Here is a 23,881-nt window from a genome sequence, read left to right as displayed (position 1 = left end):
CATTAGGTTGTGTAAAATTCATTATAGTATATTTGCATCTATGCTTAATAAAGACGGCGTTTATTTGATCACATTTAAAATATCATCTCTTCACAATCGATTACAAAAACCATAGTCAGACACTCGCTGCTCTCGAATGCGTCTGTGTGGACCGGAAGTGCTGTTAGTGACGGCGGGCGACTCCATTTTAGGTTTCATTCATCTTGCAGGCAGTGAGATTACGTGCTCGCTACGGTAAGGCAATGATATCCCTACTTAATCAACTATATCACACGAGTGCTATTGTTTATTTTACACGAAGGTAACGCAGTGCGACGGAGTACTATAATTTCTTATTATAGTACTATATTTCACAATACGGCGACGTCTACTTCGGCTAACTTTATGTAGTCGTGCTAACTTAGCTTAGCTTTACACCATTGGCCTACAACTCTAAAAAATGAAACCAGAAACGCTGATCGGTCTTACTTAATCGTGTATCGGTCCTTAAATACTTTAACAATGCGAACAAAAAAAACCTTAGGGGTTTAATTCGTTTGGTGTGATGGTCACGCGGATAACGTGGCCTAGCAACGCACGCGAGTTAATTCAGCTGCGCCATAAAGTTCAAGAACTGAACCTGGTCTCCCACTTTACAAACATTTATCCGGTCGGTGTGTATCACACACACAGCATTTGAATGCTGAGTTGTACGTAAGTAATTCTGGCATGTAGCCACACAATCGACGTTAAATCTCGGACGGGATTAGGCTGTCTATGGTTTTGTAGGCCAACACAGCAGTAATGTAGGGAAACATCTGTTGATATAACGTGCATTTCGAAACTATGCTCCCTCTGTCCAGGAAAAACGGCAATAAAGATGGTTAAGATCTTTGTTGGCAACCTATCCACAAGCTCGACCGCGGAAGATCTGCGCTCTCTTTTTTCTGAGTATGGCAAAGTAAAAGAATGTGACGTCCTGAAAAATTATGGCTTTGTGCACATGGAAAGTAAGCAGGAGGCTGAAGAGGCGATCCGCAAACTCCACCATCACGAGCTGAAAGGTCAAGCCATAAATGTGGAAATGAGCAAAGGGAAACCAAGGGGCTCCACCAAGCTCCATGTGAGCAACATCAGCAGTGGTTGCACCAATCAGGAGCTCCGAGCCAAGTTTGAAGAGTATGGCCCCGTGGTTGAGTGTGACATAGTGAAGGACTATGCATTTGTGCACATGGAGCGAATGGAGGATGCCATGGAGGCCATCAGCGGGCTGGAAAACACAAGCTTCCAAGGTGAACATTAACCTTGAAACGACGAAATCCATGATTATCCAGGGTTGCATTTTACTCCTTAAATGTAGAAATCTTTTTTAGCATTAAGTTATTGTAATTGCTAAACAAAAGCCATTTTCTATTCCAGTAGACATCATATTTACTAATATTAAAGGGATAGTTAACTCAAAAATGAAAATACTGTCATTTACTCACCCTCGTGTTGTTCCAAACCCATAAGACTTTTGTTCACTTTCAAAACACAAATTTAGATATTAATAAAACCTGAGAGATTTGTCCTTCCATTGAAAGGCCATGTAACCCTAAATGTTCTGAACAGACACAATCGCTTTATCCATCTTATTTTTTGCAACACTGAAATAAGCCATTTCTGTGAGACTTCAGATCCATTAGCTGCTGTATATGTAAATGGTGCAGTAAAAGGTGAAACTATTTTCACTAAAAACCAATGTGTTTATAATTACAAACAGATTTCATTTAGCTTTTATTCACATAAACATTGATCAGCGGACATCAAATATAGTAAATGGACTTTATGTTGAGGAACCGATATCTCTCGGGTTTCAAACATATCTTCGAAGATAAAAGCCTTATGGGTTTGGAATGACATGAAGGTGAGTAAACCATGACAATTGTAATTTGAGCTAACTCTTTAAGTGATGTAAGTGCTCATTGGCTGTCGTGATGCAATGATTCTCTTTTTTTAAATGACGGTTTACGTGAGCGGAAGAAAGTTTCACATTGTCTTGCGTGTGTTCTCTTCCTTCCACAAGGCAAGCTGATCAAAGTACAACTGTCCACGAGTCGCCTCCGTACAGCGCCCGGCATGGGAGACCAAACTGGCTGTTACGTCTGCGGAGAACAGGGCCACTGGTCCAAAGACTGCAGACGTGGCCAGAACGGTAGCTATGGCGGAAGCATGGGGGGATTCCCCGGCGGTAGAGGCCCCCCCAGGGGCGGCCCGAGTTACGGCATGGGTGGCCCTGGAGGTCTTCCTAATAGAGGTTACCCAGCAGGGCCACTTCCCCCTCCCCCACCCATGAGCCGGCGTCCCAGCTACGGCGAGTACGGCGCGGATGCTCGAGAACGGTACCCCAGCAGGCCACCGAGCGCCTATCCGGAGAGGTCGTCCACATATGAGCGAGAGCGCTACGGAAGCATTGACTATTACGAGAAGTATCGGGCTCGTCCGGCTGGCTCTAGCTTCTTCGAGGATAGGCCTCTCTCTATTCCACCTCCTCCCCCCCCTCCCTCTTCTTCCTCTCTCTCAAGGATGCGGTTGGCTCCTCCCAGCCTCGATCCCTATGAGCGACGCCCTCTGGCGCCTCCGCCTCCCACAGCATCAGCGTACTTCTCGCGGGACCGTAGCCCAATCAGACGTGTGGGCGCCGGTTCGGAAGGCTACTCGTACGAGCGCTCGCGACTTTCCCCGATCTCAAGGAGCTCATCGACTTACGCCGTGACGCGGGCCAGGGAGAACTACACCGAGCGGGTTCGATACGCATACTAAGCCACACACATGCTAAGGTGAGCGAATGCGGGTCGTTAACTTTGACTGAGATGAGATGTCAGCGTGATCTGTTCTAAGCGTAAGCCGTTTCGAGTACAGTAGTAAGCGAAGCCGCTTTACTCGGGTTAAAAAGTACAGTCAGAAAATAATTCCTGTCGAATGTTTCATCTCACAGAACATTTGTTCCTGTTTTTTAGGTTTTGTCAAGTGATGAGATTTCCCCTCCACCTATATGACTTTGCCTCCATCAGACGCTCCCATCGGATTTCAAACATGCAGGATTGGATGGACACATTGATCACAATGCTTATTAGCTCTGCACAATGTTTTACCCATAATATGAAAACTGCTGTTTAATTTCTCTTTTCTAATGGAGACTTTGGCGTATGATTGCAAAAATTAGTTGTTGTGAGTTTTGGTTTTTGCTTTGCTTCTCACTTGTATCCAGAGGTAAGCTGGGGTGTTTGTCAACATATTGTCAGCATATTTTTTTTAAACTCTGCTATTAATTGCAATTAAACACACTTTGTGAGATTTTTTTTCCCTCCAGTCACGTTGTGATCCAATATTATTTACCTTTTTTAATGCTCCAAGACTTGTCTTCAGCTGTTGGGTTGACTTGCCACTTAATTTCTTTGATTTTAAGTTTTGTGAGGACAATCTGGTTGTTTCTTTTCTGGCGATAACCCCAGCATTGTGTATTTTGGGGGGAGTGGCAATTTGTAATTACTCCTGCAGCTGCACAAAAAGCTTTATGGTAAAATAAACTCTTAAATTTCAGCATTCCACTTTTCTTTTTAATTCTTATTTGCTACAGGGGATTGGTATAAACAAACTGTTCAAAATTGAGTTTTACATCTTGCTTGTTGAATTATGTTGTATCTAATGGGTATGTTCAACAGGCCAGACAACTTGTTACTACTCCTGCCAATATCTGTGAGTTTTTGTGATCTTGGAGAAATTATTATACTGAACTTGTTTTGATTGTTTACTCCCCTGTTCGATGTGCTAGTGTATAAAAAAAAAAAAAATCTGATTTAATATACAACCCAAGTAGTTGGGCAGCTTTCAGAGATGTTTCTGTTCTGTACACACAAATGACTGTTTATGACAGGAGATCTTTTAGATTGTAAGAAGATACACCTAGATGGAAAGGTGGACTCTACATGAGAGTGAATTGGAAATTTGCATTAGATGTGCTTACCAACTCTCACTCAGGGCTTTATTCACCTTTCGAGACTGCTGGCGTTTACTGGCGTTTCTTCTTTAAGGGTGCCTTGGGAAGCTCTGTGAAGATGTTTATAAATTTAATTTTCTGTAGTTTGTATATTTCCTACAGAAGTCAGGAGTGTGTTTTACGAATTATCTTTTGTAATAAACCAATATTTTGGTGACAAAATAACTGTCTGTCTTTCATACTAAAATATATGTAGCATGACTCGTTCGTTTAAATTGCTCGTGTTATTGGTGCTTGGATGCTTTATTATGTAACGCCATTACACGACATGTGTGGATACATGTTACTTTAAAATGATTGAAAGCTCTAGCTATTACAGCAGGCTTTCACTATGAAGGAATGGAAAGGGGATGGGCAGCATGAACACCATGCAATTCTCCACTCCAGCTAGCCTCGCTTTATGCGACTCGAGTGACGCCATTTCATCTCGCACCGGCTCCTGCTAGAATCGTGAAAAGGTATGAATAACGTCCATTATGCTTCATCAAAATTAGCAATGTTCTCTTGACCGAACAGCTAATCTCTTATCTTGCATTTCGTTTGTTTTGTGATGTTTCATTATTTCATTCACTACACTGTTTTTTGTCTGTATTGCTGATTAGCTAGTTGTTGCAGGGCTAGTGGACTGTAAGCTAACTTGATTAATATACTACATGGAGTATGACTTCTTTGGATTCTTTAGTTATTGATACAAAGCTTGTCTCAATGTATTACTATTTTAGATGTCGAGGTTTTGTCTGCGTACGGCTAATAAATCAGTGCACATCTTGTGTAGCTTTTCCCCATTGTCCTCTACTAGTGATGGGAAGCACGCCTCGTTTCCTCGAGTCGATTCTTTCGAGCAGTTTGTCGCTGAAAATCCGGGGGCATATACAATTCTCTAAAACGTTAAAATAGAGCAATTTGTAGGTGTACATTTCTTTTTGTAGTTGTTTCATGAATTACTTTTTTAACTTGCTGCAAGAATTCAGATAATAAAACGATAGTTTTTTTTTAACCTAAATAATGCACATTTACATGAAACTATCTATATAGCTTTTTTAAGTTTTTGCACTATTCTATAATACAATATTATGTATTAAAACAATTCCGTTTTGTATACGTCATACTCAGTTCGTTTTATTTGAAACATTTCTGCTGTTCAGCTATTTAAAGTGACAAAGATATTCAAAGTTTGATGTCATGATTTTTTTATGCAATATTGCAGGATTTATTATAACTCATTTATCTGTGCATAACTTTTGTTTGTTTGTTTTTTAAATGTATTTGCCCTCGTAATCTTTATTAAAAATAACTTCTCCTCTGATGTTTACTGGACAACCTGTCACTCACCTGAGATCACAGCAATAAGAGATAGGCAGCGTCCGAAATAGCATACTTTCTTGAGTAGGTACTTATTTGGAATAAATAATTTGCGACCACTAGTATGAATGTATACCGTAAACTGCCATTCAAATTCATCTCCCTTGGTCAGAAGTAGTAGGTCATCCAGGTACTTTTGCCAACTCTTTTATGAGTATTGTGATTTCGGACATAACTTGTAACGTACGTATTTTGAAAAAGTACTTTGAGTACTGAAAAAATATGTTCTATATAGTAGAAATGTAATCTGGATAACCTACCAGTGTAGTTGCATCGCTTCACTGCCATTCACAAATCCTTTCCTCATCCGGATACTTTTTGCCTACTCCTTTTTGAGTTAGAATTCAGATGTACTTCTTTTGTCACAAACTGTTTTTCCCCTACTAGATGGCAGGGTCCGTGGCTCTAACATTGGAAAAAGCGTAACTGCAAACTTGGATCTTAATTACCAATTACTTTACAGCCTTAATATCTTTAAATTTCTTTCAGATATGTGTGGCAGTCAATCACTGTTCGCAGATATCATGGAAATGAATGAGAATTGCCCTAAACTGAATCCTATCTGTCACAAAATTGTCTGTGACTTCTCTTGTCAAACAGCATATTTTTTGGTCCAAACTCTAAAAATGGATCAATCCAAAATGCATGTTTAATGTAAAACATGTTGAAGCGGTAGGGGTCGATTAATTAAATTAGCCGTTTTCCCACAAAAGCAGTTTATTCAGTGTAGAGAAGTCTCTCCTCCATTGCCATCCATTCAAAAACGGTCTCTGGTCTCCTTTCCTGCATTTAGCAGATAACCTTAGAGGCCTTAAAAGGCCAAATTTGCTATTTGCTATGGCAATAGCAAAAGACAAGGATCCAACAATCCAATTGATTCCAGATGGACAAAATCAAGTCCCGCCCTACTGTTTTTTTTTTTTTCTTCATGTTATAGAAGCTGTTTCACTCAGATATATGTCAAGAAAAGACAATCTCAACTTCTGTTTCTTGCCGACTTTAACTGACTTGTTACTTTTTGCTCCATAATTCAAATTCTCTGTACACTTCAAATGACAACTTTTCAATGGGAATCGGACATGTCAGAAATAGATGGTTCTCAATTAAATCTTTAAATGTTTGACCCGGGAGCCACTCGGACCGATTTATTTATTCAGATTCATAACCGATTCAGCCATTTCATTGAAAGGCTTTTTTTAAAGAATTTGACTCTTTATATTTATATCATATGTATTTTATGAGATTTATAGTTTAAAGCTGCTGTCCGTAACTTTTTTTGTGACAAAAACGATATAATGAGAATGTACAACATAAATCAATTTCCAAACTGTGTTTTTGTCTTATCATAATGGTACACTTATAATAAGTGTTTATATTGGGACTATTTAAGACCGGACTGGTAGGAACGGCTGCAGATGAGCACAGTTCCTGCATGACTCGCCATAGACATAAACAGAGAGAAGTAGCTCCGGCTGCCATGTTTTTCCGCAAGAAGCATGCAGTTTTGTTTATTAACTACTAGAGCGCCAAAAGTTACGGACTGCAGCTTTAATAAAAGCAGGAAGACATTTAACTTGTATATTTTATTATTTAAGTCTGCCTTTGTTCTGGCTTCATAATTATATGTAGCTTACCTTCCTTTTTAAGACATGCAGTACATGTACCTGAACTTTATATATTTTCTTTTTGTGCCAACAGGGCCTGAAAGTTGACGTTACATTACTAAAATGGTAAAAATCTTTGTTGGGAACCTCTCACCGAACACTACGGCCGAGGAGATCCGCTCCCTCTTCTCTCAGTATGGCAAGATATCTGAGTGTGACATTGTCAAAAACTTTGGTTTTGTGCACATGGATGACAAAGCAGAGGCCGATGAAGCCATTCGAAATCTTCACCATTACATGCTGAACGGTTTGGCCATGAACGTAGAGATGAGCAAAGGGAAGCCCAAGACCTCTACAAAACTTCATGTCGGCAACATCAGCAGTAGCTGCACCAACCAAGAACTCAGGGCCAAGTTTGAGGAATATGGACCTGTGGTAGAGTGTGACATAGTGAAGGACTATGCATTTGTTCATATGGAGCGAGTGGAAGATGCTATGGAGGCCATCAGTGGCTTGGACAACACAGCCTTTCAAGGTGAACCAGTATGGTCCTTTGCCCAGTTTAGCTCAAAAAAGTAATTTTTATTGTCACGTTTGTACCAAAAGTGAGCCCCATTACAGGTTGGTAAGTAGAAATATTGGTAAGTGATGAGAGGGGGAGAATTGGTCAGTTGGATTTCTACTGTTAGTTTACTATATGGAGGTCACTAGAGGGTGTCCATTTAGTTTAAAATACAACAAGTTTTGTCGATCAATTCCTCAGAAATTATTTTAAGCAAGGGAAATTTAGTTTTTTTTCCTCAAAGTGAGCATTATTGAGACATGTCATGAGTAATCGAAAACCAAGCAGTGTTATAGACATACTTAAAGTCAACATTAAAATTGAAAAATTGTGTTTTGTATGCACAAAATATTAGCACCATATTAGTTATTGGTCTGTTTTTTGAGGGCACTTTCTCTTGAAAAGAGCTTTCCCAATAAGAATGCATTTTGACTGTGCACATGTAATGATAGCAGAGCTGTGTGTGTTTGTGCAAAGATTTTAAGTTAAATGGAAAACGTTAACTTTAACACAAAAAAAAGGGTGGTGGGGTACAACCTATATTTGATACTTTGAAATATTTTTTAGACCACACACACACACACACACACACAAACGCTCTTTTATAATGTCAAATTAATAATTCATGTCCATTGGTTTCTACATTGATAATTCTTTGAACTCTTCTGTATTATTTCAAGGACTTTTTTTTTTTTTTTAAACTGTGTATACTTATTATATTTATCCATCTTTGCAACTTTACATTGTGATTTGGTAACACTTTACAATAAGGTTGTATTAGTTAACATTAGTTAATGCATTAGTTAACATGAACAACACCTCTGTTCAGCATTAGTTCATCTTTGTTAACATTAGTTCATATAAATCCAGCTGTTCATATTAGTTCACTAATGTTAACAAGATTTGAATAATACATTAGTAAATGCTGAAAATAACAAAGATAAATAAATGCTTTAAAAGTGCAGTTCATTATTAGTTCATGTTAACTAATGTAGTTAACTAATGTTAACTAATGAACCTTATTGTAAAGTGTTACCTGTAATGTTATGTTCTCTAAATGCACTCGAGGCATACAAGTAATATATTTGAATTTATGTTTTAAAGTCATTTTCTAAGTAGTTGTAATTTATAATTAAATCTTCTTCCAGAGAAGAAATTGTATCATCTCAATTGGACTTTCCTGGCTATATAAAGAATGTTAAAAAAAATTCTGCCATTTGTTGGTTATGGACCATAACATTTTGCTATTGCGTTTCGCTCTGAAATGCGGCAGATTACTGAAGCAAAATGGGTTTTGAACAGTGTTTCACGTTTAAATTACAACTGAACTGCGTTTTTTTTCAATTCTGGCCGTGTTTTTGTCGATAGCAGTGTTGAAACATAGCGTGAAATTTAAATTTATGGCTGCTTTGACCTTATGAACGTTTGCTCCGTGTGCATGCTAAAGAAGTAAAATAGAAATATCATGGCAAATTTTTTCTTTTCCTTAAGGCAAACTGATGAGCGTGAAGCTTTCGACTAGCCGCCTGCGTACCGCGCCGGGAATGGGAGAGAGAACGGGTTGTTATCGGTGCGGGCAGGAAGGCCACTGGTCCAAAGAATGCCCATTGGACCAGAACGGCTCCTACAGAGAGGGCCCAGGCTCGGAAGGATATGGGCCTGACAGATTCAGTGCAGGTGGCGATCGTGGTGGCCGGGGTTTTCATCGCGGCTTCAGTGGCGAGCCAGCCTATGGTGGCAGCTTTGCACCCTCACATGGCTTCACCAGGGGAGCAGGGTATGGCGTCCCTGGGTATGGAAGGGGTGCGGGTTTTGAGAGTGCAATGAGTTACGGTATGCCAGCGGGTTACGGCATTGGCGCGGATAATAGCATGGCCCCGGCGTACGGCAGTGAGGCTGCGTATGGGAGCAGTGGCGTGGCCTATGGCGGTGTGTTGCCTGCGTACCCGATACGGCGAGCGCCCTATGAGGAAAGAGATCCGTACGGGGTGGTGGACTTCTACGAGAAGTATCGGGCACGTCCGTACGGAGCCAGTTATTTCGAAGATAGACGCGCGGTTCAACCTCCTGTCCCTCCTCCCCCCTCCTCCTCAGCGATCGTGAGAGAGCACCTGTCCTCCTCTAACCTTGACCCATATGAGCGCCATCCCCTTCCCCCTCCTCCGGCGCCCACCTCTTCATATTATGTCCGCGAGCGGAGCCCGATCCGGCGAGCTCCCCTTGAGGCGGAGGGATATGCGTATGAACGGTCGCGCCTCTCTCCTGTCTCTTCGGTTCCCAGGAGTTCGGCGTACGACATACCGCGGGATCCATATGCGGAACGGGCGCGCTATGCTTACTAGCCTAATACCTGTGCACACTCAGGTGAGATCTTTTTAGGATTACAAAAGGTTGGAGCAAAGTTTGATCAATCTGAAAGCTAGGGGTTCCTCCCTCCCCCTAGACAAATTTAAATTCTGTCGTCATTTACTCAACCTCAACTTATTTTGTGATCCGCACAGAAAATAGTGATGATTTGGAACAACATGAGGGTGACTAAATGATGACATAATTTAAATTTTTGGGTGAACTAGCCCCTAGTTCTGCCTTTCATATGGCAGTGAAGTTTTATTATCAGTGTCATTTATCTTCAAATTTGGCAAGGTCCTGCTTAACATAGCCTCTTTATAACCTCATGGATATTTAGGTTACAGGTCAATTATGTTTACAAATACTTAAAGGCAAAAGATTGGGATTGTTATTTTCAGCCAGATTTGTCAAATTAAAGCAGTTAATTACTTTATTTGACCTCTTATAACAATTGTCTTACAACAATTCATGTTGGTGGTTTGGCATTTTGGGCACATTGAAGTCCACAGAATTGATAACTGAACGATCGACAGTTTTCTGATAATCTCTTCTCTTTGCAGGTGTTTCTTGGTTGCTCATGGATAATTGTAGAAGTTTTCAAGGACAGTACAGATGACCCAGTTCTTGGCATTTAACTACTTTTGTTGTCTTAAACTTGATGTAGCCCTGTGTTTTTATTTGATTTGATTCTCATTACAAATACCTGTAAATATTTTTTTCCTCGTTAATAAAAGTTAAAAAGAAATCTCATCTTTTTCGTTTCTTATCTGTATAGATCATTGCAATTGTCTTTGATTTGCACATTTTTGCAGTTGCTCCAGACACACGTCGTCACTGACACACAATGTTGGGGTAGGTTACTTTTAATCGTAATGTGTTATAATATTGTGATACCCCCTAAAAAGGTAATTAATTGTTACTTAGTTACATTTTATGGAAAGTTATGTGTTATGTTACTTTTGCGTTACCGTTTCTCACCTTTTTCATCCAACACTTACTTCAGCAATAAAAACAAAAATAAAAAAAAATGCTACAAATTTGATGGCTAGGCTACAGTATCTAAAGTCATTTTTACTTGGTTGAATTGGATCATAGAAGGTCAACAGCACAGACATTGGTTAATAAATTGAGTTTAAATAAAGTCTATTTTTGTTAACATTTAATTATTGCAAGTTTGTGTAATATTCTGAGTTTGCATTGTTTTCATTTCTTTCAATGAATACACAGCGCAGGCAACACACCTGGACTCCTGATTTCTCTTAAAGCTACACTATGGCTGCGTCCCAATTCGCCTACTTATACTATGTCCTAAAAGTATGTACTCTTTTTGTGAAGAAAAAGTACATACTTTTGAGTGTGTAGCAGAAGAGTATGCAAGCTTTGGGACATACTACTTCGTCATCTTTAACGGACTCTGTTCCGTGCGTCCCGTCACCGTTTAAACTGCCCTGTCAATCATCGTCACAGTTCAAATCCTATTTAATTTCCTACCGTAAATGTAGTCGCTCGTTGATCTGCCTTTCGTGGGTCTTTAATGCAGAGACTCCTCTCATGTGTTTGCAATGTTAATGGCCAAACGTATCATTACAAAAGTTCTCAATGCTGCTGAAGGAGAAATATAATGTGGATAATATTGAATAAATATCTTTTGGTCAGGTTAAATACTGATAATTGCTCACTCAAACCACTTTATCTAATCCTCTCCACTTAACCGTCAGACTCGCGTAACCGTCATGTTTGTAGTTTTTTAAACACTTTTTATCCGCGTTTGTAGTTCTAATCGAATCCTCGTCCATCTCGCAATGGATTGTGGGCAATATCAGCCGTTAGAGTGCGCATCGATCTGCACTTCAGATTCTGACCGGAAATAGTAAACCATCCGGGAATCTTTGGAATACTTTTTTTAACATACTAAGATTTGGGACATACTAATTCTTTTTTCGAATACTATTTAGTACGGATAGTATGCGAATTGGGACGCAGCCTATGTAACTTTTCCGTCCACTAGAGGTCGCCTGTTCAAAACAAAGGCGTAGTTTGATGACGCCACGTTTGAGCGCAGAATCTTGGGACATGTGGTCTTCACCTCATAGCCGGTGGAAAAGAGTCAGGATAGGACTCGGGCAGAAATCATGTTCATGTATGCGACTATTAACATTACTGTAGCTGAGCAAGACCGCAGGAGTGATTGAAGAGCGGGACTGTTATTATGGCATAGTCGCCGGCAGGACTTTTATTATGACACGGTTGCTGGCGCCACTTCCTCTTTTCCAATCATGAGTATGAGGTAACGCAACTCTGTTTATCGTATTAGATATATCTGAGTGTGTTGAAAAGCTAGTTATGACGTTCGCTCGGCGGCTGCTATGATACTTGTTCACACTGCAGTGAGAGTAAAGTGTTTCACTGAATAAAACCGGAAACCGAGGGTGACGCAGATATGACGCAATCGACAGGCGACTCCCTCACACGCATAGCTCACACGTCCCGGTTCCTTGGTTAAAATAGCAATTTCTCACGATTTACAAATAGTTGGAAACATTTGGGATATTCTAAGTACTCAACTGAACAAAATATATAACACTGGCCTAGTGGTTTCTGGATATTTTACTGCAAAAATCTTACATAGTTCACCTTTAACATGTAGACAGGAGTAGTGTCAGTGACAGTATATTTACATTTATGTACATTTAGCAGACGCTTTTATCCAAAGCGACTTGCATTGAATTCAAGGTACACATTTGGTCAGTTCTTGCTTTCCCTGGGAATCGAACCCATGACCTTGGCGTTGCTAGCGCCACGCTCTACTGTTTGAGCTACAGGAAAGCTGTATAGCAGTATATAAATGGGGAAAGAAAGTTACTTGCATTCCTTACTTGAAAAAGTAACATATTTTGTTGTAAATTTAAAAGTAGTGTGTTACTTTAATAGTTATTTGAAAAAAGTAATCTGATTATGTAACCCATGTTACTTCTGCTGACACTTGGTAGAAAACTGAATGTTAATCTTTTCCCTAATGAAAAGTCTTGCATAATTAGGTTTATTCCATATGGCCAGGAGAGCTCTTAGTAGGGAATCTCACAGTTCAGCATGCATGCACAATATTTATATTCTTGCTTGCTTGCTTTGATTTCACCAAAACCCAATTATGATGTACAGGCTACAAAATTAGTGCTGATGTGTGCCATTCAAATAAAATCCAAGCTGTTTGCACTTTACCTCAAATTTAATCCATTAAAATATAATATTTCAGATCATGATGCATTCAAGATAGTTTTATTAAAATTTTATAAAAACGAGTTGGTAGATTACCTTGGAAATTAAATTATGAAATGTTGTCGTAGTGCAAATTTCCTATCCTCCATTTTGTAAATATGTATACATATATTGAAAGGGAGAGACAGAGAACATATTTAGCCTACATGCTGTTTATTTAAGTTTTTGTTTAACTCTAGACTGTTAATATAAAAATGCTGTGTCTAATGTCAGTGAGGGTCACATCTATGGTGAGAATAAATAAGCACTAAGCAGTGCTAAAGTCAACCTACCTTGCTAGAACTAGAAGGTTTGGCTTGCTGAGCTATAACTACAACGACCAATGAAAGGCCAACAAAATGTTTCGCCGGAAGTACGACAGACCCTAAATGAACCAATGACTGTGAACCACACATAGATTGACATTATCATTGACCTATCGGAGAGTTCTAAATTGACGTCAAATCTCCTTTGTCGTTCTCAGTAGACGCCATCTTAGCCAGCGGTTGATAGAAGGTGGTTGCATGTTAGGGAGAAATACGTTCGTATTAATTACATTATCCAGAAAGGTTAAATATTTTTGTGCAGATATTAAACAACGGAGAAGCCCCTGACGCCCAGAAATGGCAACGGGAGCCAACGCAACCCCGCTGGGGAAGCTGCACCCGAGTATCGGCGCGAAGCGAGGCTTTGAGCCCGGCCCCGTCCCCGTCTCCGTCCCCGGCCCGGGGTTAATGGCACCGCCTGGACCCGCGGTGTCTTTCCCGTTGCAGAACTTCCAGCAACCGCAGCTAACAAGCCCAGGTTTTCCCCAGTTCCCCGGACCTGTGAGTTCTGCGCTCTCAACCCCAGTCGGAGTTGTACTACCGGCTCAGGCGGGGAGTGGAGGTAAACAGCGTGGACGGGCCTGAGACACTTTCAGGAATAACGGCCTGTTCCATAATTGTGCTCTTATTAATTGAGCCCTTTTGTTCTTTAACTTGTTGTTCTGTCAATGGCATTGTCTAATAAAAAGCTTTAGACTGTGCAATGCATTATCATGTAGTGTAGTTTATATAATAGACTTTTAGGCGAGTTCGCGAAATCAATTGTACATGTTCTTCATACTGTTGTTTAACCCTGTAAAGCCTAACAGATTTAATAACCTAAAAACATATCTTTTTAAAAAATTAAACCGTTTATTAATCCTTTAGATAAAAATAAGTTTGCATGTATATCTTGTTTTGTATTTTATTTTGATGCATTATACTTGCTTTTAGGCCGAGGCCCGAACTGAGCAAAATGTGCATTATGGTACAGATTGTGTAATTTGTAAGGCCAAAAAGATGAAATCCTAATATTTTTTTAGATCAGTGAGATCTTTATAACAGTATAGCAAACTACATAAAATGCATATCAGCTGTCACTCTGTGTCTCCCAACAATGTTTTATTATAATATAAGTGAACCTGACTGTTCCATCTTATAATAAACATCTTTGTGACCCAGGACTACGAAACCAGTCATAAGGGTTATTTTTTTTTTTATTTAAGCTGAATAAATAAGCTTTGTTAGGATATACAATTATTTATCTGGAATCTGAGGGTGCAAAAAAATCTAATAGAGAAAATTGCCTTTTAAAGGGTTAGTTCATCCAAAAATGAAAATTAGCCCATGATTTACTCACCCTCAAGTCATCCTAGGTGTATATGACATTCTTCTTTCATCTCTTCACACTCTTCCAAGCTTTATAATATTTGCTTCTGGCCGATCGCCTTCCGTATTCAACTTACGGAAGGTGATCTAGATAATTTATATTATAAAGTTTTAAATATGGATATTTTTCTTACACAAACACATTGATTCGCTTCAGTAGGCCTTTATTAACCCCCCATGTGGAGCATGTTATATGACAGACAGATGCACTTTTATGGACCTCAAAAACCGAGCAACAATCACTGCCATTATAAAGCTTGGTTTAGCCAGGACTTTATATATATATATATATATATATATATCTCGTCTGAAAGAAGAATGGCATATACACCTAGGATGGCTTGAGGGTGAGTAAATTATGGGGTAATTAAAATTTTTGATAATTTTGACCCATACAGTGTATTGTTGGCTATTGCCACAAATATACCTGTGTGACTTATGACTGGTTTTGTGGTCCAGGGTCACATTTATGATTTCACTGAGGAAAAAGGACACATGGTTCACATTTTATTTTATAGTCTTTATATGGACTTTGCATGCTGACACCTCACTTATAACGTTTTTTTAGATTTTGGCCAGAAGAAGAGGAAAAGGAGTCGTTGGAGCAGCGAGACACCGGATCAGAAGACCGTCATCCCAGGCATGCCTACCGTGATCCCTCCTGGGCTGACTCGGGACCAGGAACGAGCTTATATAGGTGAATATCTAAATTTACTGTTATTATAATGTGTGTCTTAAGTCAAATCGTTTAAGTTGCAGAATATTGTGTATTTGAATTGGGGTTTTGGGGGGGTGGTCTGTATACACCTAGACAACTCACTTTTTTTGTCCCAAATCTTATGGTTTTATTATTTCCTCACAGTTTGCACATCACATGCAGGATGTAATTGCTGAATTTCAGTAGTCTGACTTCTTTGCTGACATAGGTGGTCTATTTATGGGATTATCATTTGGTTATTTGCTTACCTTTGTTCTGAAAATTTGCAGTGCAAAATGGCCATGTCTATATGCATTACTGTATAGAGATGGTCTTCTCAAAGAAGTCAATCCATCGAAATTCAGCACTTTGCCCATGTTCACTAGACTGTACTAACTCCATCGATGTGCAATGTGAGGACGATTTTATTTGTCTAGGAAGCACTGAGGTATTTGTAGCACTGTCAATGTTTGCTTACCATCTGATGTCCATTAGCAAGAACCCACAGTGTTTTTTCTGATGTTGCTGCTTGCTGTGAACTGTCTCCAGCTGCAGGACTCCATCACTGCTCATGTTTTTTCGATGCAAAATGTCTTTAAGTCCAATTTGACTGCAAAGCAATGCAGGTCCAACACTGAATTGCAAAAGTCATCACCATACCCTGTGTCTGAAAGCAGTGTGTAGTAAATTGCTTTCTCATTGCTGTCAGGCACTTGTTTTGCAATGGCATGTGATGTAGTGGTGGTTTCAATGATAATGTGACCTACATCTCCTTAACTAGTCCTCTATTGATAACTGACACCTCATGTCCTTTACCTACCATCAACCTGCACCATTCAACGTGTGACCTGTGGGGTCTGATTCTGTTAAGCATGTCACGGAGAAATGCATGTGAACCCATTAAATGCTTCCATGAGTGATACAGGTCAGTTTTTGGGTTTGTACAGGCCGATTTGGTTGCCGTGGCTTGAGGCCTAATTAAATCTAGTCTTTTGCATGAAAAACCAAAAACAATTAACTAAAGGCTGATCTGTTTTTGTCTGATAATTTCTAAATATTAGATCTCAGTTGTCCTAACTGATTAGTGTTGGTAATTGCTGGTAAGTGGTTGTTGTGACCTCTCAAAAACTTGTGTTGAATGTTATTGAAGTTATGTTCATTTTTTTCTTTAGAGAGTAATGTTACACTGGTGTTACCCTCTAAATAACTTCTCATTGAGGATGCAGTTGCTCAAGCCACTTAGCCAATATGATTTTTGATTTCTTCAAACCCAACTTGTTTTCCCCCTGACAGGCCTTCATGTTTTTGCCACCTTTTTAGCTCACTTGATGTGACAATAGTATGTGAACTAATATTTTTAAGTGTATGCTTGAAATGTGAATTTTAGTAGTTTCACTTCTCAAAGTCGGTGGCATAAAATCGAAAGCCTGTTGCAATGAACCTTTTTCTGAAATGGTTATTTACTGAACTACCCCCAGGTTTCTCGATCTTAATTTGGCCAAACCTTTGGGGAAATCTGTGTGGGCTCTTAAGTATACGTTCAAGCTTTAAGACAAGGTTGTTTTCTAAAATTCCTGTCGGGGTTACAGTATTTCAGAAAATGTGTTGCAGAGAATCAAGTCTTCAGTTGACCTTGATTCTTAGTAAACTGACAATTACCATGGTAATTGTTTTTTTTGTTTTGTTTTTCTTGTTGTTTAACTGTAGTCACATTAAGTTTTACAGTGTACTGTTTCTGCTTTTGTGGGGTTTTTTTGTTGTTAACCACATTTCTCTCCATCCTTGTTTTTTTCTTTCCTAACCTGATTTCTTCCAGTCCAACTGCAGATTGAAGACCTGACACGTAAACTGCGTACAGGAGACCTGGGAATCCCTGTTAACCCTGAGGACAGGTCGGAATAACGATTTTAAACCCACCAACAGTAACATTTTCTTTACCTTTTTAATGCGCCATTTTATGTGAGGCCAGTTCGTAAGTGTACTAATGTGTATATAGGGGTAAGTCATTGTTAAATGAAGAAATAAGTCTAAATGCCTTTGTCTATAATGTCATATCTTTGCCTTCTAGTTAAAACGTTTATAACATGTTTTGATTTATAATGAAATTGGTTTTGTTACATGCCTAAGCATTCTAGTGTTTGAAATGCTTAGTTGAATTTTAGAGAAACGTTTGGAACTGTTCTGTACACTGAGGCAAAGAAATGATTGAAGGCTATTGTCCTTATAAAAGATCAGATTTTTTCATTCAGTTAGTGTTGCCAGGTAACTAGCCAGGGTTATACTTTGAAATTAGAAGTTGCTTTGTGTCTTATGACAGTGAGGATTAACTGTTGACAATACATAGCACCCAACTTTACCAAAGCTTAATGTGCAGTCATATAAGCAATGCTAATCTTGATCGTTTTAAGTAAATCTTATTTTATTCCTAATTCTATTCTGAACTGTTTTTGAAAGTATTTTTTTTTTCTTTTTTGCTTGCATGTTTATTTCCTGTGAAATATATGTATTTTAAATGCTTGTGTAGAATTTATCCCAGTGTAGTTCCTGTAGTCTAAGATGGTAGGTTCGTTTTATCCACTATTTAAGCCATTTAAAGGAATTTTGATTTTCATTAGATTTATATTGCATTTTTAATGCCCCATCTTTCTCACCTCCGATATGCAGTGTTAATGAACACAACCGAGTCCTTAAACCTAAAAATCTGAATGCTTGATAAATTGGATGGTCAATATTGGTTTTCCATAATGGGGCTAGCACCATTTTGTCCAGGAACTTCCACAGTGTTTCAGATTTCCGCACTGGAAGACCGCTCGGAGGAGACTCCTCTGACCTTTTCTTTCTGGAATAACCATAACCTTAACACTTTGATCACTTTGGCCACTCATAGACTTCATAAGCATCCAACATAGCAGGAAATGTCATGTTTCTGACGTGAGAGTGTCTTTTTAGTAGCCACACCCCTTGCTCTCTGAACAGCCTTAGGTTCTCCGGCAGAATCTTAATCCGACGTTTTTACACCGCCAACTCTAAAAAGGTTCTTCTTAAAGGTCTATCCACTCCAGGATTTAGGAACGATCGCTCCTCAACGTCCAGCTCGCAAAACAAAGCTGGGGGGTGCTTCAGGTTGTCAGCGCTGGAGATATCAGTCCAAAAGAAAACCAGCAGAAAATTCTTCCCTCTTTTTTCCCCCCACTTTTCTCCTCTTCGGGTTGCCTCTCATGAACCTGTCACGCTTGTGTGGCTGTCTTGTTTGAGGGCTGTTGAAGGTTAATATTTAATCCAAATTTATTTCTCTAACCCAAATTCCCCCTCTCGTAACTTTTTTCAAGCACAGAGCCTCATTGTGCAGGTTAACAGGTTTTCAGCACCGTCCAAGGGGAAGGTAACAGTTGGAATGCTCTCTGAGAGCGTGTGAAGGTTTAGATCAGCGTTCAAGAACAGAGACGCTCTTCAAGTGTGTTGGTTGCCCCAATTGTCTCAGATATTTGTCCTATTTTTCATCCCCTAGATAATGTTGAGACAAAGACACATTTTATTAGTTAAATTCAGTAGGCTCCTTGATGCCAAGTTTCCGCCTTTTTTCTTATAAGCTTCAAGCTCTTTAATCTGAAGGTTTCCCTTCCTAAACGGTTCAATATAAGTTTTCTAGTGGCCATTTTTATTTCTCTCTCGTCTCTCTCATTAGAATGTGAGCACTCTGGGGCATCCCATGCACTTTTTAAATGACCACAGAACAAGTCAAACCAATGTCAGTTAAGAGTAGGCAAGCCATTGAGTGTTTAACTGTTGAGGGTGTAAGTACTGTGTTAAGGTTTTGACTATGCTGCATCTTTCTGTTTTTCTTTTACTCTTCACAGGTCTCCATCTCCTGAGCCCATCTACAACAGCGAGGGCAAGAGGCTTAACACGCGTGAATATCGCACACGCAAGAAACTTGAGGAAGAGAGACATTCTCTCATTACAGAAATGGTGGGACTGAACCCTGAATTCAAACCCCCTGCTGACTACAAGTATGGCTTCTTTTACAAAATACTTTTCTTTTCTCTCTGGTTCCGCAGTGTCTGATATTTACTTGTTTTTCTTTCCTCAGACCACCAGCTACTCGTGTCAGTGATAAGGTGATGATTCCTCAGGATGAATATCCAGAGATCAACTTTGTTGGGCTTTTGATTGGACCACGGTAAGTTGCATGGTTTTACGCTCAATGTTTGCTGATTCCTTAGTCTCTTCTTCATAAAGTAACTTGGTCTATTGCTTATTTCTCCAGTGGAAACACTCTGAAGAACATTGAGAAGGAGTGCTGTGCTAAAATCATGATTCGTGGTAAAGGTTCAGTGAAGGAAGGGAAGGTGGGTCGTAAGGATGGACAGATGCTTCCAGGAGAAGATGAACCTCTTCATGCGCTGGTCACTGCTAACACCATGGAGAATGTCAAGAAAGCTGTAGAGCAGGCAAGACCCCTTCAGACGTTCTTGCACCTGGAAAGCTGGTTTCAAAATGAATCCTCTGCCTAAAACACATTAGAAATCAGTTTAATAAAAAATGCATGGCTGTCAGCTTCAACAACCATTCTGTTGCATGTTTCTAAGTGCTTTCTTTGTCCACAGATACGTAATATCCTCAAGCAGGGCATTGAGACCCCTGAGGACCAGAATGATCTGAGAAAGATGCAACTGAGGGAGCTGGCACGACTCAACGGCACTCTGAGAGAAGATGATAACAGGTGGGAGACTGCACGCTGGTTTCTTGACCCTTTTCTCAGAGCAACAGGCGAGTAAATGCTGCAGATGCATTTGATACTCAATGTGCAGGGTTTTCTCTTTTTTAGGATCTTACGCCCATGGCAGAGCACAGAGCCTCGCAGCATCACAAATACAACTGTCTGTACAAAGTGTGGTGGAGCAGGTCACATCTCATCAGACTGCAAGTTTACCAGGTAACCCCATTCACCAGTGATAAGCATTTATTTATTACCACCTTCTGGTTATGTCAAGTAAAGTTCAGATAACACAATAGGGTTAATTGTATTTCTCTTCCCTGCAGTTCCTTTGCTCCCCGGGCAGGCGAACCACCCCAGTCTGCTCAGGATAAGGCCCGTATGGATAAAGAGTACTTGTCTCTCATGGCAGAATTAGGAGAGGCTCCAGTCCCTTCCTCTGGTGGGGGTCACAGCAATACTCAATCTAGTGGACCTCGTCCATCAGGACCCAACAACAACCAACCACCACCAGTAAGACCAAAGACATACACAATTCTTCATAATATGCACACATGCACTACTGTTGTAAATTTTGCAGTTGGGTGCTTTATATTTAATAACAGTCTCTAATGCTCACCAAGGCTGCATTTATTTGATCAAAAATGCTGTAAAAAAAAATCCAAATTTTCCAATTACTGTTAATATATTTGAAAAGGTCATTTATTCTTATGGCAAAGCTGAATTTTCATCATGATTACTTCAGTGTCAAAACGTGTCAATATCAATGTTGAAAACTGATAAAAATGTTCAGGGTTATTTGGTGAATGGAGAGAAGTTTTGTCTTTACTGTTACTTTTGATCAATTTAGTGCATCCTTGCTGAAAATAACTATTCCTTTGTTCCAAAGAAACACCCAAGATCTCTCTCTAACACCTTTCAGAATCGTCCTCCTTGGATGAATTCAGGCCCTGCTGATAACAGGAATTACCATAGCATGCACCAGGGTCCTAGTGGCCCTCATAACTACCCTCCACCAATGCCAAACATGGTCCCTCCTATGCCACCAAACCCCAATGGAATGCCTCCACCCTGGATGCAGCCGCCCCCTCCTCCAATGGGCCAGGGCCCAGCACCACCCGGACACCCCATGAGTGAGTATAACCTGTGATGTTTAGTCAGTTATGCAATTCCTGCTCAATGAAGTGTAATATACCCAAACTTATTTTACCACACAACTCTTGACTGACATCTGTGTCTGGTAATATTAAAGTATGCTTGCTATCGTACTTGGATACCTAGTGTTCCAGAAAGCTCATTGTTTCCCTCCCTTGCCTGGTGTTCAGGTTTATTACCACCACCCATGGGTATGATGCCCCCGCCTCCACCTCCCCCCAACAACCAACCACCACCTCCACCCTCAGGACCTCTGCCACCATGGCAACAGCAGGCCCCTCCCCCACCACCCACCAGCAGCATGGCAACCAGCGCTCCACTGCCATGGCAACAGAGTAAGTGTTTAACAGTAGTACTCGTTTGATGTCAAAGTTTTTCCTTTAGTCTCTCATTGACCTTATTTTTTTTCGCAGATACAACCACCACATCCACCCCTGCCACTGGAAACCTGCCACCCTGGCAACAGCCTCAGCAGACGGCCACCTCAGCCGCTCAGCCCCCTCCGCCCATGGGCACCCCTTCTATGGTGCCGCCTCCACCTGGGGTCCAACCCCCACTGCCTCCTGGTGCCCCCCCTCCTCCTCCACCCCCTCCACCTGGCTCAGCAGGCATGATGTACGCACCCCCTCCCCCACCCCCACCCATGGACCCTAACTTTGTGACCATGATGGGGATTCCCGGTATGCCACCTTACGGGATGCCTCCTGCACCTCCGCCCCCTCCGCCTCAGAGTTAAAGGAACCTCGATTTAGTCTTTGTGGCCCTGTGACCGTGCAGTGATGCCTAAAATACATACAAAGATACATCACAGGACTATACCTTGTTCTGTTCATTTAACAGCTTGATGTGATTAGTTGCTAAAGGTTTATTTTTTTCTATTGATTGGTCTCGGTTCAAATTTGTTTTCCATGCTTGGACACAAAAATCGAGCTAGAGAGTGCGAGAGACGGTGTGGTTAATTTGTAAATTTGCTTCAATTGTTAATGATTTTTAACTGTAGTATTTGATCTGTTGAGGATAATATTTGTTCAAAATGATGTTTTGCAGGGAATGTGTGTTTTTGTTTCTGCCAGCCTGCTATTTCATGTTTCATTTCAAACTGTCTCCAGCAAGTAAAAATGACATCTGCTTAAGATTCAGTTAGCAACATTCCAACAGGTGTACAAACAAACATTTACACTCTTAACCAACTGTGCATTTGTTGCTGCATAGTATAAAAAGGCACTTGTGTCTTCGAGATGTTGTAGATGATTGGCTTAATCTATTAGGTGGTCAGTATAATTTGTGCTCACCTTGTACCCCTACCCCTCCCAAAACTGTTTTTATTTAAAAGAACTTTTCATTAATGCCTTCCACCAAATGTATTTCAATATTTTTGTAATGAAGCATTCAACTAAATAAAAGTTGGCATGGTCAAGTCAAGGTACCTTTATTTATATAGTGCTTGTTCCGGGTTCCCACCCGGAAAGTCTGAAATTTAAGTCTTAAGTTTCAAAATTTTAGGCCTTAAAGTCTTAAATTTGCTGAAGTGTTGAGTTCTAGGTCTTAAATAATTTTATACAGGTCTTAATTTTCCTATGTCCATGTAACGCTACTTCTATTGCTCATTGAAATGCTCCCGCAGCGCTATATTCCGGGGTGTTGTAGCTTTCTTTCGCTAGTCCAACTATAGTTTGCTGTATTACAACTACAAATGAGACCAACATGTATCTTATATTGCAGCCAATCAGCTTTCGTGTTATTGGCGCGAGTCTTTCGGATTGTTCCACAGACATAACCTGACAAGCCAGACCCACATCAAGATGTTGGGTCTGGGAACTCACCATAGACCCTTTTCACATGCGTTTTAACGGTCATCAATATTGTAAATCCTGTAACGTTTCTTGTATTTATTTTTTTTTTAAATATATACATTTATAACATTAATACTTTGTATTTTATTACTTTGTATCAAATTACAAAAAACAAGTTACCGCTGCTGTGAGTGTTTCTAATACAATGTCTATGAGAGTGAAGGTAAAAATGTACATATTTCTCTCTTTTGACTGCGGTTATCAATATCACTCTATTTTTTCCCCTCTTTTTGAAAGTTGTGAAATCCATTATTGTGGCGTTTTTCTTTTGCTAATTGAGCAAATGGGCACACAATTTTTTTCAATGTATTCTCTCATTCACAGCTATAATATTTAACCCAACTGATGACTTCCGCTCTGAGAAACCCGGAAATGTGAAAAGGGTCTATTAGCAGGGCTCAATCCGAGGGGCGGGATAAACGGTTGTCTTTCAAATTCCCTCTGCACGTAATAGGATAGCGCTACAACCAACCAGAGCAACGAAGAAGGTGAAGCGGAGCTAGTTGATAAATTAAACTTTTGCCGTATCTGGTCAGAAAAACTCCAAACACATCTTCCTTTATTAAGAATGACTTCAGTGCCGTTCTTTGTACTTCTCTCAAAGAAAAGCTTAAC

General features: G+C 40.0%; 1 protein-coding gene across 9 annotated transcripts; it reads left to right on the top strand.

The window, feature by feature from the left end:
• The first annotated feature begins 165 nt into the window (after positions 1 to 165).
• sf1 (splicing factor 1) lies at positions 166 to 22,830 on the top strand. 9 transcript variants are annotated; one of them, XM_079810974.1, is made up of 13 exons: positions 4,388 to 4,476; positions 7,079 to 7,519; positions 15,413 to 15,541; positions 17,358 to 17,433; positions 19,399 to 19,551; positions 19,632 to 19,721; positions 19,809 to 19,992; positions 20,149 to 20,264; positions 20,370 to 20,477; positions 20,585 to 20,771; positions 21,181 to 21,391; positions 21,584 to 21,748; positions 21,827 to 22,830. In XM_079810974.1, exons 2-13 carry the CDS (start codon positions 7,108 to 7,110, stop codon positions 22,147 to 22,149), a joined length of 2,154 nt encoding a protein of 717 aa, XP_079667100.1. In that variant the 5' UTR covers positions 4,388 to 4,476; positions 7,079 to 7,107; the 3' UTR covers positions 22,150 to 22,830. The 9 variants fall into 9 exon arrangements, with proteins under 9 accessions (XP_079667097.1, XP_079667099.1, XP_079667095.1 ...); XM_079810966.1 differs by lacking the exons at positions 4,388 to 4,476; positions 7,079 to 7,519 and adding an exon at positions 13,624 to 14,038; XM_079810969.1 differs by lacking the exons at positions 4,388 to 4,476; positions 7,079 to 7,519; positions 15,413 to 15,541; ... (8 more) ...; positions 21,584 to 21,748; positions 21,827 to 22,830 and adding exons at positions 185 to 234; positions 843 to 1,271; positions 2,045 to 2,798; positions 2,979 to 4,177.
• Positions 22,831 to 23,881: the final 1,051 nt, after the last annotated feature.

The sequence above is a fragment of the Gobio gobio genome (genome assembly GCF_949357685.1).
Source record: "Gobio gobio genome assembly, chromosome: 2".
In the NCBI taxonomy this organism is placed as follows: Eukaryota; Metazoa; Chordata; class Actinopteri; order Cypriniformes; family Gobionidae; genus Gobio; species Gobio gobio.
Note: the sequence above shows the minus strand (reverse complement) of the source record. Positions and strands in the feature narration are given on the sequence as shown.

What these genes read in the sequence shown, in the direction of transcription:
- sf1 (XM_079810974.1), top strand. Translation starts at nt 7,108, where the DNA reads ATGGTAAAAATCTTTGTTGGGAACCTCTCACCGAACACTACGGCCGAG. An exon ending in CCTGTTAACCCTGAGGACAG is followed by an intron (nt 17,434 to 19,398) that starts GTCGGAATAACG and finishes TACTCTTCACAG; the next exon opens with GTCTCCATCTCCTGAGCCCA. An exon ending in TCAAGAAAGCTGTAGAGCAG is followed by an intron (nt 19,993 to 20,148) that starts GCAAGACCCCTT and finishes CTTTGTCCACAG; the next exon opens with ATACGTAATATCCTCAAGCA.